This window comes from Dermochelys coriacea, chromosome 17 (assembly GCF_009764565.3).
Source record: "Dermochelys coriacea isolate rDerCor1 chromosome 17, rDerCor1.pri.v4, whole genome shotgun sequence".
Classification (NCBI taxonomy): Eukaryota; Metazoa; Chordata; order Testudines; family Dermochelyidae; genus Dermochelys; species Dermochelys coriacea.
Window position 1 is genome coordinate 2,317,225 of NC_050084.1, and position 15,021 is coordinate 2,332,245.

At 42.4% G+C, this 15,021-nt stretch overlaps 1 protein-coding gene across 2 annotated transcripts in view; it reads left to right on the plus strand.

Moving 5' to 3' along the window:
- The window catches only part of TAOK1 (TAO kinase 1), a 103,785-nt gene that overhangs the window by 73,280 nt on the left and 15,484 nt on the right, over positions 1–15,021 (plus strand). For both annotated transcript variants that reach the window (XM_043499229.1, XM_043499230.1), the window contains 7 exons: positions 83–286; positions 1,555–1,689; positions 3,474–3,710; positions 4,948–5,076; positions 6,937–7,140; positions 8,097–8,336; positions 13,598–13,810. In XM_043499229.1, the coding sequence (XP_043355164.1) occupies positions 83–286; positions 1,555–1,689; positions 3,474–3,710; positions 4,948–5,076; positions 6,937–7,140; positions 8,097–8,336; positions 13,598–13,810 (1,362 nt within the window). The remainder of the gene's footprint in view (positions 1–82; positions 287–1,554; positions 1,690–3,473; positions 3,711–4,947; positions 5,077–6,936; positions 7,141–8,096; positions 8,337–13,597; positions 13,811–15,021) is intronic.

A 15,021-nucleotide genomic window follows, 5' to 3' on the forward strand; every position in this document is an offset into this window, starting at 1 on the left:
GTTTGGCAAGATCGATAACTTTACAGATGCGATGGACTGTTTTATTTTAAAGATGGTAATCAACTATTTTTCCTCCTCTTAGGAGCAAGACCATGGCGTTGGCAGGACAGGAACAGTGAACAGTGTTGGAAGTAATCAGTCCATTCCCAGTATGTCCATCAGTGCCAGTAGCCAAAGCAGTAGTGTTAACAGTCTTCCAGATGCCTCCGATGACAAGAGTGAGCTCGACATGATGGAAGGGGACCACACCGTGATGTCAAATAGCTCTGTCATCCATGTAAAGCCTGTGAGTGCTAGCTTTCTAGCCAGATCAGCTTGAATCAGGCTGTGATTTCACTTAGTATGAATGGTGTAGTGTGTGCAGGTTTTGGTTTGGTATTAGAAGAGGCATAAATCATTGCTTCCTATCTCGCAACATAGTAATGCAGATTTTAAAATTTTGTACCAAAGGATTAATGTGCATTCAAAAGAAGTCCTTTTCAGAAGGCTGACGTAAAACTTTTTAAAAAGCCTGTTTTATTAAATTAACTGCATAGCATATGTGTGTTAGTTAAATTATTTCAAAACTAGTTTGGGATTGCCGATTGGGAATTGGTTTATTTTAGTGAGTGCCTTGAGCTTATCGAGTGCTGTTTTACAGGGCAAAAGCTGTAAGTGTTCTTCCTCCTTTTTACTTCCTCATTAGTGGATTCTCAAATACTAGACCCACAACAGTGACAGAGAACTGTTCCTGAACCACCCAGTTTCCCATTACTTGACTGAAATTTTAATTAATGAACCAAGTTACACAGGAAAAGAATTGCAGCATTCTGAGCATGGCATGCTGTGAAACCACTTCCCTTGCTTACCTTGGAATGATGAAGGATCAGCAACAGAGTCTCTTTCTGAACCATGCTGCTCTTACTACACAGGGGTCATGATACACTTTTCAGACTCATATATTTTCATAGTTAATGATGGGAGTGGCTGTAATTTTTTCTTTAATAAGGTATAGAACAAGGATAGATGCCTTTCCTCAGGTAGTTGATTAGCATATAACAGTTAATTACCAATTGCCTGATGATGAATCATAGATTCAGAACATAAACATATAGAATATGACATGGCAAATCAAAAGTTTGTTTTTCTTTGAGTGTTTCTACAGTTAGTTAAATTAACCTCATTATCTGGCATGACTTTGAAGAAGGAGCTTGTCTGGCTGGCTGGGTTAAGATATTATCTGCTATGAGGTGTGCTGGTTGGAAGTAGGCTGTTGAACATCTTAATAATTTGTTTCCCTTTATTATTTTTTCCACTCTCACTGATGAGCAAGTCGCTTTCCTCTTAGCCGTAACAATGTGAAATGAAATTTCAGCATCCTAAGTTCCAGGTTCAAGGGTTCTGTTTTCTATACTATATTTTCAGCTGGCTTATTGTCAGCAGTTGCCTTTCAGGACTAGTGCATCTGATGCACTTTTGCTTCTATTTTCTTAAGGTTGTCTTTGAAGCATGACAATCTGAGTAACATGGATTCTCTTTATTCACTCTACTGTTAATATTTCTCCCACTGTTAAGGAGGAAGAAAATTACAGAGAAGAGTCTGATTCTAGAACAAGGACATCAGAACCACAGTCTCCACCCCAAGTATCTCGCCACAAGTCACATTACCGTAATCGAGAGCACTTTGCTACTATACGTACAGCATCACTGGTAGGTTTAGTTTTTTCTGTTGCTTAAATTGTATAAGCATGATGAATTTGGAGGTTTAGCTATAATGTTACTTGCAGCTTTTAGGATTTCATCAGAATGTGAAGTGTCATCATACACTCAAAAATGTTATCACAAAAATAGTTAGAGCTATCTTACTAACATAAATATAACCCCCAGCTTATTTATTTTCAAACACAATGCCTAGTAGTACATAGGGAATCTGCAGCATCAAATGGTTTATAGTTTCATGCCACAAAAGCAAGTATTCCCATCTGAATTTTACACCCTAGTTTCTGTATGTTTATACTGTATGCATGTATAGGTTAGTCAGCTGAACCAGTTCTCCTTAATACAGAAATAAGATTGGCAGTCCAGTATGGTGTTTCCATTATTGCATTGCTGTGAAGCCATGCCATAGGTTAGGGGGTTTCACAACAAAACTCTTAGTGGCTTCAGTATGGCATCACCAACTCTTGCTGATGGCCACTCTGACAAATTTTCTTAAAATACTTGATTAACTTTAGGAAAAACAAATAAATATGCACATACACATGTCCAAATCATTGTAATGTATTTATGTAGGTTTTTTGCAGATTCTATAATAAAAATAATGTACAATTGTATTTTAGTGTACCCGGCCCCTGGTCCCCCACAGATCCCCATGGCCCCCACTGCTGCCCCCAGACTACTCATTGCCCCCCTGAGTTCCACCTTTTCCTTCCCCTCCTCCCCCCATTGCCATGAGCTCCCTTCTGCAGCCTTGCATCCCAGGCTCTTGACCAAGGTCCCTGGTAAGGCTGGCCCTGCTGAAGCCCAGCGCCCCACGACTGGAGCTGGTGGAGTGGGGGTTGCAGTGGGTGCCCTGAAGCCTGGAGTTGCTGAAGCCCATCCCTGGAGTTCCCATCTTCCCTTGGGCATTGCTTTGCCCCCTCCCGCATTTCTGCTCAGGAGGCTGTCATGGCTGCAGGAAAACCCCCTGGTGGCTACATTTGAGAAACATTGCTCTAGATCTTGCAAAATAAAAAGTGTATCTGTAAAATGGTCACTAGCCAGCATTTTTCACAATACAAATTAATGACTTTCCTTAATTTTTACTAGTGAAACGCACAGAACTTTTAACCCCTCTATAACTGGACTCATGATTTTCCAACATAAACATTAATGTTGAATGCATTTGAGGTGTCCTCTTCTGTGCCTCTGGTGTTGGAGAGGTGAATAGCACCATATAAAATGGGGTCACATTTATAAAAGTTCAGGCCTTTGAAATGAGACACATAGTTGTCTCTGTGCTAAACGCTTCTAGACTTTTGAGCATATGTTACGTTAAACCATATTTAGCTGAGATTACAGCTATTGCAGAAATATTGCTCTAAGCTAAGAAAAAAAGCAAAATCATGCTTTAAGTTGTTGCTTGTACGGGTGCTACCCTTCGCCTCTGTGAAGTTTTTTCCTCAGTAGAAACCCACTTGAAAACAGAGTTTCGTTAAAATGCAAAATAAAGATGGCAATGCGCTCTCGCTCTCTCACTCATTTATAGGCATTGTTAACAACTAAAAGAAGCCCAGTAGGGATCTGTTTGATTCTTTTGTGTGTTACAGTAGAAAGAGAAGGCTCTGTCTCTTAGTCAAATCGTTTTTTAGCTGTCTGCTGCCCCTGAAATGAGTGCTCTTCTTTCCAACAAAGTTACACATCATTATTGAATCCTTTTATTGTGTAAATTGAAGAATGCTGAAAAACAGATTAAGATGCATTAACTTTTTATTCTGCTATGGTTGTCTTACTAGGTGACAAGGCAAATGCAGGAACATGAACAAGACTCTGAGCTCCGAGAACAGATGTCTGGCTATAAACGCATGAGACGGCAGCACCAGAAACAGCTGATGGCACTGGAGAACAAACTGAAGGCAGAGATGGATGAGCATCGCCTCAGGTTGGACAAAGATCTTGAAACGCAGCGCAATAACTTCGCTGCAGAAATGGAAAAGCTAATTAAAAAACACCAAGCAGCCATGGAGAAGGAGGTAGGAGATAAATATTTAGAGACTGTTCTATGTTTGTTAATTACATTGAATTGTCCACTTCTCTTCACTGAAGAAGAGATGACATTGTAGTCTCTTACGTGTCTGTTTTCAGGAGCCAAGCAAATTGGTAATTAGAAAAAGGCTAATACATCACCTCCTTACACTAAGGGGTTTATGTAACTAGAGGAAAGGTATGTCCTGCATCACAGAGCATTGTACTAAATGTTAGCATACTGAGCCCAGAAAGAATTACAGTAAGGATTTTCCTTTCTATTGTCTTGTATCCTTTGTCATCTTGATTTTATGTATGTTTTAAAAGTGAATTAAGTGCATTCTTCAGAAATGACCAGAAATCTTAGTAGTAGAATAACACTCTTGCCTTGTATGACTCCTGTTGGAAGTTATAATTCAGATAAAATGATCCTACACAGAAATGTGTCAGTTGTGCTTAGAATGTTCATACTTTTATTTGTGTATGAATATACTTATTTGTTAACAAATCATGATGGACTAGTGCCACCAACGAAGATGGTTGGTGACAATTCTTTAGATGTTCTTATCGTTGGTCACTGGGTGGAACTATTCCAGTCTATATCGACCTTTATACCATGCTCATCATTCTAGTGTCTGAGGGTACATCTACACTGCAAAAATAACAAAAGCCAGGGCAGTAAATCTCAGAGCCTAAGTCTACAGACTCAGGCTTGCACTATGGCACTAAAAATAGCAGTGTAGACATTCCTCCTCGGGATCTGAGACCCACTCCCTTTGCCGGCTTGCAGAGCCCAAGCCCCAGCCAAAGCAAGAATGTCTGCATACTCCTTTTAATGTCCTAGCGCGAGACCGAGTCTGTAGACCTGGCTCTGAGACTCACTGCTGCAGCTTTTTTTTTTTTTTTTAAACAGTGTCATTCTACCCTGAGTGTGTCTCTAAGGCTTTCCCTGTCATAGGGGAGTCGACTTCATTACTAGTTTAAAAGTAAGCTAGAGCTTAGGTCTAAGTGATAAAGTACTGAGCAAAGACTGTCAATGGGTGCATTCATGGGGGGAAACTGAGAAATGATAGAGAGCAGATTTTTGCACAGTCTTGATTCTCTTTGAAAGGTGTGGTGAGTATATGTTAAAGGTGCAAAGCAATAGCAATTCGCGCTAAAATTGAGGGGGGTCTGAAATGGAAGTGGAGATCGGTTAAACAGATTGAGTCACAGAAATTCATTGAGTTTTGTCTTTTGGTGTAGGCTAAAGTGATGGCCAATGAAGAAAAGAAATTTCAACAACATATTCAGGCCCAGCAAAAGAAAGAACTGAACAGCTTCCTGGAGTCCCAGAAGAGAGAATACAAGCTCCGTAAAGAACAGCTCAAAGAGGTAACCCATCTGTTATGAGAACAATAAAGTACTAATTGTACTAATACAATTGTATTTGTATGATCAATTGTACTAATACACTGAACTCCTAGAATCAAGAGATGCCAATATGTTGCAAGGTAATTTTAATCTGATCATGGCAAATTCTGTATTGTGATTCCAGTCAGACACTTACTGAAGACGTCACTTGTAATGTTTGTCATTGATCTTAAAACAAAGTGTGTGTTTTTATGCAGGCATCCACATAGTTGTCTACTGAAATACAGGTTTGTCCATTCTTGAATACTGTTTCCCAGTTTAGCGCCAGCAACGTGCTTACAAACTTAAGAATGCTAGGGAATGAGAGAGTAGTTTAGGAAAGAGAGTTCTCACTATTAAGATGTAAAGCAGCATACTATGGAATATATCTTGTAGCGGCATCTCTTGTAAATAGAAGACCATTCACTATTGTAATTAGTGAACTTTTTCATCACTGGGTTATTGATACCTCTATTGGAGAAGCAGGAATGTAGAGAAGTGAAGGTGAACTCTTGAAGTTTTGCTAAAGAATAACTTCTATAAGATAGTAAAAGGAGTGGGAGAAGCTATTTAGTGTAAATAACCACTGTATTTTGAAAATTATGATCTTCATCAGATCCATAGGGAACTATAGGTGCAGACTTCCTGGTTCCTTTTACAGACTGACTGACATCACACCACCATAGAGTTTTTGAAAGAGCCATTTAATTCTAAACTATTAACTCCTGTGATTCAACTTTGGAACTAGCAGTTAACAAATCCAGAAACAAATAACCCCAAACATAGATATTCCCTGGGAGGGAGAAGCCTGGGAAGTAGTAGGTCTGAGAGACCTGTAAAGCTGTGATGGGTTGGAATCTTTCTCTGGTCATACAATAGATACTATTTAAAGGGCAATGCCCTATGATATGTTGACTCTCCTTGATAAAATACAGTGGCATTCTATGTGGTATTAACTCTCTTATATGTGGGGACTAGTCTAATAACGATACTGGTCTATCTAGTATGTATTACATCTCAAATTATAGGGAGAGCTTGTGTAAACAGACTAATTCCTGACTTTGTCAAAGTTGTTTTTGAATTGAAGCGTGTTTCAAATTTAGCATCCAAGTTTGAAAACATGGCCAATCATCTCTCCTATTTACTGTCTTATACTGTTTCTTTGTAAATTATGGGTCCTTGATAACTGAGTCCTGCCTTGGGACTTAAATGTATTATAAATATCTCCATGTAATGGCCCCAAAGCACTTAAGCATGTTCTTAAGTGCTTTGCAAGATCAGGGCCTATATAAACAATATTGGTAAATGACACTGGATGAATTTGTCCTGGTCCCATTGTCATCCCAGCTGTGATATGTCAGTGGCTAGGTCATATACTTGTATGTATGCATAAATCTTAAACTATTGCATTGGATGTTGGAATGAGATGGAAAGGTTTTTTCCCTCTGGAGAGGCCAATAGAAGTGCCTCATAAATTGGAATTGACACGAATACAAATAGCATTACATCATCAGTGGTAGAATATATTATTCTCAAGCTTTTGTATCCTTTTACATTTGTCTAAAGGAAACTCGAAGGCAAACCAATGTTTTGACATTAACTTAAAATGACAGACTCAAGAAAATGTACAGTTAAGGCAGCCAAAATTCAACTTGTCCCCTGGAATCGCCACAGAGATGCAATATCATACTGAGATGTTGAGAGTTCTGCAGTATCTGGGCACAAGAGGATGAAGTAACACGGCCTAACTGAAGTGTAGTTGGTTATGCAGATCAGCACAGGTGTTCGGTGTCAAACAGCTTAACATGATTATTCTGAAATTAATTACCCTGGTCTTGCCAGGAGCTGAATGAAAACCAGAGCACTCCAAAGAAGGAGAAGCAGGAGTGGCTCTCCAAACAGAAGGAGAACATTCAGCATTTCCAGGCAGAGGAGGAAGCCAACTTGCTGCGGCGCCAGAGACAGTATTTGGAGCTGGAGTGCCGCCGCTTTAAGAGAAGAATGCTTCTCGGGCGCCATAACCTGGAACAGGACTTAGTTCGGGAGGTGAGAGAGCAGGGGAGGAGTAAAACCCATGAACCATGTTAGTCCCAGATACACCATATAGGACACCTACTGTGTAGCTAAAACCCTGTGCTTGGGATAGGATGTGATGTTGCCTGATCTAGGGTGACTTTTGTAATAGACCAGTTTAAATGGGCGCATTGTGGTGAAAACGAACATGCCAGTTTAAGGGATCATTCATTATCAAAGTCTCACTGCTATACATTATGTAAGGAAGTGTAAACAAAAGCAAATGGATAATAGGGGACAGCATTAAAGACCTCTTTAGAAAGCATCTACTATGGTTAATGCTACGATTTTGTCATGGAGGTCGCAGAAATCACGGAATCCGTGACTTCCAGAGACCTCCATGACTTCAGCCTGTGGCAGCTGGAAACTCTGAGCTGCAGTGAGTGGTGGGAATGCCCACAGCTCACTGCTGCCGTGGGCCGCAGGGGTCCCCCCAAGCTCCAAGCCACCGTGAGTGGTGGGGCTCCAAGCCACAGGCGGTGGGGCCCCAAACTCCAAGCCAGAGCCTGCCCAGCTGCCGCAGGCGGTGTGGGGACCCCGCAGCTCCCCATTTTGTCAGGATATTTTTAGTAAAAGTCATGGACAGGTCACGGACTTCCATAAATTTTTCTTTATTGCCTGTGACCTGTCCATGACTTTTACTAAAGTTTTCTGTGACAGAATCTTAGACTTAACTATGCTAAATTGGAATTGTTTAGCAGCCATGACAGAAAGAAGCAATGTGAAGTGATTTATTTTTTGACTACTTTTCCTAATATTTTATACCGGATATCTACCACAAGTAAGTTGCAGAAAAACCCTGGTGTACCATCTAATTTGCTTTGGGTGTGCTTTGGTAGAACCATAGAAATGCACTGCAATGAACGTGATCCCAATTAAGCTAGGTACACAAATAACTCGTGGCAATTAATTCTCGCTCTGTGGCTCAGGAGTTAAATAAAAGGCAGACACAGAAGGATCTGGAGCACGCCATGTTGCTGCGACAGCATGAGTCTATGCAAGAACTGGAGTTCCGCCATCTCAATACCATCCAGAAGATGCGTTGCGAGCTGATCAGGCTTCAGCACCAAACTGAGCTCACAAACCAGCTGGAATACAACAAGCGACGAGAGCGTGAGCTAAGGCGTAAGCATGTCATGGAAGTTCGACAGCAGCCTAAGAGTCTGAAGGTATTGCATAATATTGGAGCGTGGTCGAGATGGGGAGGGGGAGTAAACAGGCCATGTTTTGTGCTCCCAGGCACAGTGCAGTGCAGAGCTGGTCTACCCAACAGTTACAACTATGTCACGGTGTCAAGCACCAGCACGGTTCCAATTTGTGGTGTACGGGAGTCCTTAAGGTCTTTAACCCTGTTCTGTAACTGGGCAAAAGCCTCTCCTTCTTTAAGGTCTTTCTTGAAGCTCAGTTATTCAAGGAGGTTTATAACTACATAAAGAAAAGGAGGATTCGTGGCACCTTAGAGACTAACAAATTTATTTGAGCATAAGCTTTTGTGAGCTACAGCTCACTTCATCGGATGCATTCAGTGGACACTGAATGCATCCGATGAAGTGAGCTGTAGCTCACGAAATCTCACTGAATGCATCCGATGAAGTGAGTTGTAGCTCACGAAAGCTTATGCTTAAATAAATTTGTTAGTCTCTAAGGTGCCGCAAGTCCTCCTTTTCTTTTTGCGGATACAGAGTAACACGGCTGTTACTCTGAAACCTATAACTACATAGTACATGTCTTTATTCTACTAAAAAAGCAACTTTTCACAATGCCTGCATTACTTACCCAACCAACCAGATGATCTTGCTATCTTCACTTTCATCCTTCCCCACCCACCGCGCCATTGTTTCCCATAATCATCTATTGTTCTTCCCAAAATTACGATTGTAAAATTTTCAAGAAGGGCACTCTGGGCCAGATCCTTAACAGGTGTGCATTGGCGTAGTTTGATTTCATTTGAGCAGCACCACTTTATAGCAGTTGAGGCTCTGATCCTGTCTGCTTTTGTTCTGTATGGGGCTATGCATATACCTTGAGCTACGTAAATAATGGGACATGGCTAAGGTCCCTGTTACACCATATGTATTGGCAATAATTGGATCCCATTATTGGGTTGTAATTGTGTTGCAGGCAGGCCCCTACTACACTATTCCCTCACTTCTTTAAAAAGATGCTGTTCAGCAGCTGCAATTCGGCTTCCGTTTTAAAAGGGTTAAATTCTATTAGAAGTTGGATTTTAAATATTTTTATTCTTGCAGCCCCCCCCCGCCCAAAATAATCCGCCCTTCTATCATGAAGTAATCATTTTTAAAGCCTAATTTTGCTGCTGCACATGGAAATAAAATATGAACAATCTCTCCAGCTTACAGGCTATGGATGTGCTCCCCTTAGTAGTGTCAGTGGACAAGCAAATGCAAATAAAAAATATTAATCAATGTAATATCAGAGGGGAAAAGAATTTAATGATAACCCGTCTCACGTTCTGTCCTGTGCTTACGCTGGTGTCTGAGCAGAACTGTCGTGCGTCTGTTGTGGAGGCTGTTAGTATTTACTTTATAAGCCCTTCTCTTCATCTATAGAAGTCCCGTTGTCTCATGTGAGGTGCTTAGTGAATGGGATATAAGTCCCTTCACATTGCTGTCTGGTCCTGTGCAGAGGGAGGCCCCTTCACTCCACCCGGATTTCAGCTGTGCCCAGAACAGAATACGCCGTGTGCCGTACGGAGCATGGGGTTCCTTTGTTGCTCTAGGTCTCTGGGAGTCGTGATTTGCCCATCTGACTCAGTTCACACCAACTGTAGGTTGTTTTCTTGACAGAAATTGTCTGGAAAATAACCATCTTGGAAATAGTACTTCTGCAGTGAAAAGAAATGATTTATCAATCTCATAATAATATTCAATAGTTAAAACTGACTGCTGATCACAAGGGACCATATGATCGCTGTGTTCAGAATCTCCAAGGGTATAGCACAGAAATAGTTGATGACTTCACAAAGAAGCAGTACTGCATTATGAGCTCAATAAAACTGAAGCAGCTGATTAGGTTGATCCTTCTGAAGCTAACATGATGAATTGTGGCTCCCCAAGGGGATATGGTACAAGCAAAAGCAGACAATGTGTCCATATTCATTCCCTCCCTGAAATTGGCCCCTGGTTGGCAGTTACAGCAGAGAAGGAACCTGACTGGGTCAAGGAGACTGAACTCCCTTACAGGTCATCCCCACAGGACAGGCTCAAGCATGCTGGCAGGGAGTGTGGGAAGCTTACACTCCTGCCTGTGCTCTACCTGTTTTGTGATTAATGAAGGACTTCAGAGTCCAGAGCAGTCAGTCCAGCACCTTTTGCCAGCACTAAATCTGTGTACACAGAACACTAATAGTGAAGACCATTGGAATAACAATAGTGCTTGAAGTCCAATACTTGCTTTATTGGAACTGTTCACTAGAATTAACTCTTTCCCTCACTTCTGAACAGTGCATGGACATGTTTTATTGGCTGCTGTTATCTAGATTCTCTCTTCAGCGACATTTTCCTTTATTAAAGGGCCCAAGTTACAGGGCTCTCCTTTGCTGCTTACTGACTCCTTTTATACTGGCAGTAAGGTTTTCACAATCAGATGTCTGTTTGTAGTCATTGGCTGCTCCTGAAGGAATGGTAACTAGAAGTAATCCTTCAATGAAAAGTTCTCTGTTATAATTATTCTGAGTGTCTTACTTGTTACCCTTTCTGGTAACTCACAATGCAAGGCCAACATGATCGTGTCATAAACCTGGCTGGAAACCTTACCCTTCCCTCTGTTTCCTGTTGTTAAAGCCTTTGCATTGGAAAGTTATAAATAAAGTCTGGTGTCCAAGAGAAATTTCACAGAAAGTGAGGAGAAATGCATTGCGACTCCCTAGCTGTGACCAAGTCTTCGATAGAAACGCATGACCTACAAGCACTTCCCTGCAGGGCAGGGGTAAGGAGAGCAGCCAGAAGGGCTTTCATGCAGGGAAATGGCTTTTGGTTAATTTAGAAAGAGTAAAAGTCCCATCTTCCCCTCTGTGATATGTGTGTCAGCAGAATAGAAAGAGAGTGCATGCAGGCATTCTGCACCAGGGAATCAGGGTGTTCTTTGGAAACCAGGCCAGTGTTTCTCACATGTGGCCACCAGATGCGTTTCTTGTGATTAGGGCTTCCTAGGCAGTAGCTTTGGGGGGCCGGGGGGGGGGGGGTTGCAAGCAGTGGCCCCTTCCCCAGGGCCACCAACAGAGGTTGGGTCCTGCCCTCTCCAGAGCCACAAATGCCAGAGGAGCAGGCAGCCAGTGAGTTCCCCATCTTCCTGGGGGCGGTGAGGCTCAAGCTTCAGCCCTGGGTGGTGGGCAGCAGGCTTCGGTCTTGGGGTTTGGGGCTGTGGCTCTGGACCCCAGCAGAGGTACTGCCCCATGGCTCACTGCCCCTCCCAATTCTCCCCACCCCCCCGGCATCACCCCTGGTTCCCGCTGCTGCCCCATCCCTCCATCATCCCTGACTCCTGCTGTCTCCCTGCTCGCTTCCCCATCCAGAGCTTAATTTGTGCCCTGACTTGCCAGGGCTGAGTAAGAATGCTATGAAAAGTGATATTAACAAACATACAAATATTACTTTTCACAGCAGCAGACTCGCTAGCTAGCAAGTCTTAAAAAAAAAAAAAAAGAGAGAGAAAAAAGAGGGGGGGACACCTTATTTGTGTTTCTATTCTGTTCAGGTCCAGTAAAGAATAGAAACAATTGTACATGATTTTTATTATTGTGTGTAAAAAAAACCTCTACCTAAATAAATTATGGACGTGGATTTGTGCATATTTATTTGTTTTTCCTGAAGTTAATTAAGTGTTTTAGGAAAAATTGTCAGAGCAGCCACCAGCAAGAATTGGTGGCCGCACTCTGAGACCACCGAAAATTTTGTTGTGAGAACCCTTTAGGCAGTGAGGTATTAAGGAAATATAGAACAGGGTTTGAGCTATTTTATGCTCCCACAGAGCCCTTCTCGGTAGCCACAAATGCTGTGCTTTATCTGCCTCCAAAGCAGCTGAACCAACTCCAGCACTGCTTAGTAGAGTGGCTGACAGTCGGGAGGTGCTAGTAAAAGCAGCTGTCTTCCCTGTCCAGGTGCCAGGGCTTCTCCATGGAACGGGGCAGGAATCCATTCCCACACCCAAGTGCCTGCTACTGCTACAGCACCTTTAAACATCAAAACCATGGAGGGACTGACTGTGTAGCTCAGAGTCAGTGCTTTGTGTTGCCACTGCTGAAACCTCTGATTTTGTTCCCAGTCTTTTTGCTCTTCTCCAGTCTGTCAGGGGCTGGGAGCGTTTCTAGGTTTAATCTTCCTTTCTTGGAGTAAATGCCACGTGTAGCTTAGCTGCGACATCTCAGAGGCTGTTCCTTGTTTGGCTAAAGAGAATCCCATCCAGTGCTCAGGGTGGTAGGGTGGAACCATAGTAATAATTATATAGCATCTCCCAGCTCAGGATCTCAAAGCACTGTACAGGTCCTTTGTGAGGAAGGTAAGGATGAACCAGATACGAACACTGAAACACAGAAAGAATTAATTTACTCAAAGTTACACAGCAAGTCAGTAGCAAATCCAGGTACTTAACCCTATCTAATGACTCCTAATCTTTTGTTTGAAGTACTAACTGACACTTTTTGACAACGCACAGAGCTTTGGGTGCAAAAGGAGAGCATAGGAAGGACCTCAGGTCTCCAGCAGGTGCCTCGAAGGGGGCCGGTGGGTACTTGTGTATTCAAGTGTTTATTAGATTAGGCATGATACTACTACATACGATGACCCCCTCTTCCAAATGTAAAATTTAGGTCCCCTGCTAACCAAGTAATGTTACCAGTATTGGTCAAATTTTCCTTGGTAAGATAATGCTTTACTGCAAACCCTTATGAAAGTCAGGTCCTACCATCAGAGGTTAAAATACAAATTTCCTTCATCGAATCCTAAATAAAAAATATCTCTTTCTGTACACAAAGTATTGCTAGTTTGCTTTTTTCACAACAATAAATCCAGGCACATCCATGTGTAAGTAAGGCTTTAACGGCTAATAACTATTACTCCTATCATGCAAGAAATCTTCTTGAAAAGCAACACCAAGGACTGAATCCAGTCCAGTGGCAAATGGGTCCCTTTGTGTAGTGACAGCTGTATGTAGTCTGGAGCTTTGGTAGAAAAGTGTCATCTGTATTCTAATTGTTTTGCACACCAACAAAATGTAACTAGCAAAATGTCAAAGCAGCTGCAGCAGCATGATCTCTGTCTCTTCTGTGCTCATCACTTTACTCTTCACACTTTTTATATTCATATACATTTGTGGGATTTGTGAACTCCTACCCTTGAATATGGAATGAAATATCACTGAATATATTGCTTCCATCTTTGACATATGTGGGTTTTTTCCTCCTCCTCTCTAGTCTAAAGAACTACAGATAAAGAAGCAGTTTCAGGACACGTGTAAGATCCAAACCAGACAGTACAAAGCACTGAGAAACCACCTGCTGGAGACCACACCAAAGAGTGAACACAAAGCTGTCCTAAAACGGCTCAAGGAAGAGCAGACCCGGAAACTGGCCATCCTAGCTGAGCAGTACGATCACAGCATCAATGAAATGCTCTCAACACAAGCTGTGAGTGCCTCTGAGACCTAGTATACATATGCTCAGCCCAACATATCAGTTTGCATTTTGACCTGTGGTCACCCTGACAGCAGGGTTGTTTTCTTCCTTTGCCACACATGCAGCACCCAGATTCAGATCCCAGACTTAGTCCTTCAAATCCTGCAGAAGCAGCCTTCAAATCCAGAGGAAATACTCACTACCCACTTCAGTCAGTCCTGAGTTACCATGACAGAGGTGCATAGTAAGTGTTTCCTTTTAATCTGAGGGCTGCGTTTGCACCAAGCCTGCATCTTTGAATTCAGCTGCTTCTTATGGAGCACCAATATGCTACTTCAACCTGGCCTTTTAATCGGTTAAACGCTTCTAGATATAAACCTGAAATGATATTGACACTAACGTTGAAAGCTTTGTAAATGCCATTTTAACGAATGACTACACTATATGCATAAAACTTTGGATCCCTGCTGTAACTGCATTAGAATTTTCTTTGCATATCCTTAGTGCAGTGGCTCCTAACCGTCCGCGTTTGGAGACCCCTTTGAGACGGATCAGCAGATAGTGCACTCCCAGCTGATCATAACTGCTTGCTCTAGGCCCTAGCACAGTGGCCACTATATCTCCTTTTACTGTTCATTCTCCTCTTGAATTTATTTTTCTCTTTATTTGCCTTTGCTCACCCTCTCCTCTCATTCCAACCCTACCAGAAGCTTATGCTGCTTGCTTTTGGGAAGGGTATGTTGATGGCTCCATAGGCTGAGCTCGATGTGTCTACCGGCTGGGGTTGAGTCTGTGGGAGCGGAGAATAGAAGTTTGGACGAGGAAATTGCTACCTGAGCCTGCAGCCCTGACATTGCTTCCTGTGTTGGGGAATACTGGGGAGCAGGAAGGAAAGCAAGAAGCTGCCCACTGCTTTAAGAGCAGATTTGCAAGGGAGCTGTTGTGAATCTGGGCTCATGCAGCTTTTCCTGCCCTCTCTGCTCTGCACACAGGAATGGCACTCCCACGCTGGGTAACACAGCCTTAGTATAGGCATGGTGAGAGTTAAAGCTCATTGTTGTGTAACTGGTTTGAGGCCGTTAAGCTGTGCTGCTAGTTACCGTTCCGCATTGGCAGGGAGATGTGCTAGGAGCCCTTTCCCATCTCGAACTAGGATTCTGTGCAAACATCCAGTAAATCTGCACTGTAAATTTGGCATTCCATTTAGCCACGTGTATGCAACA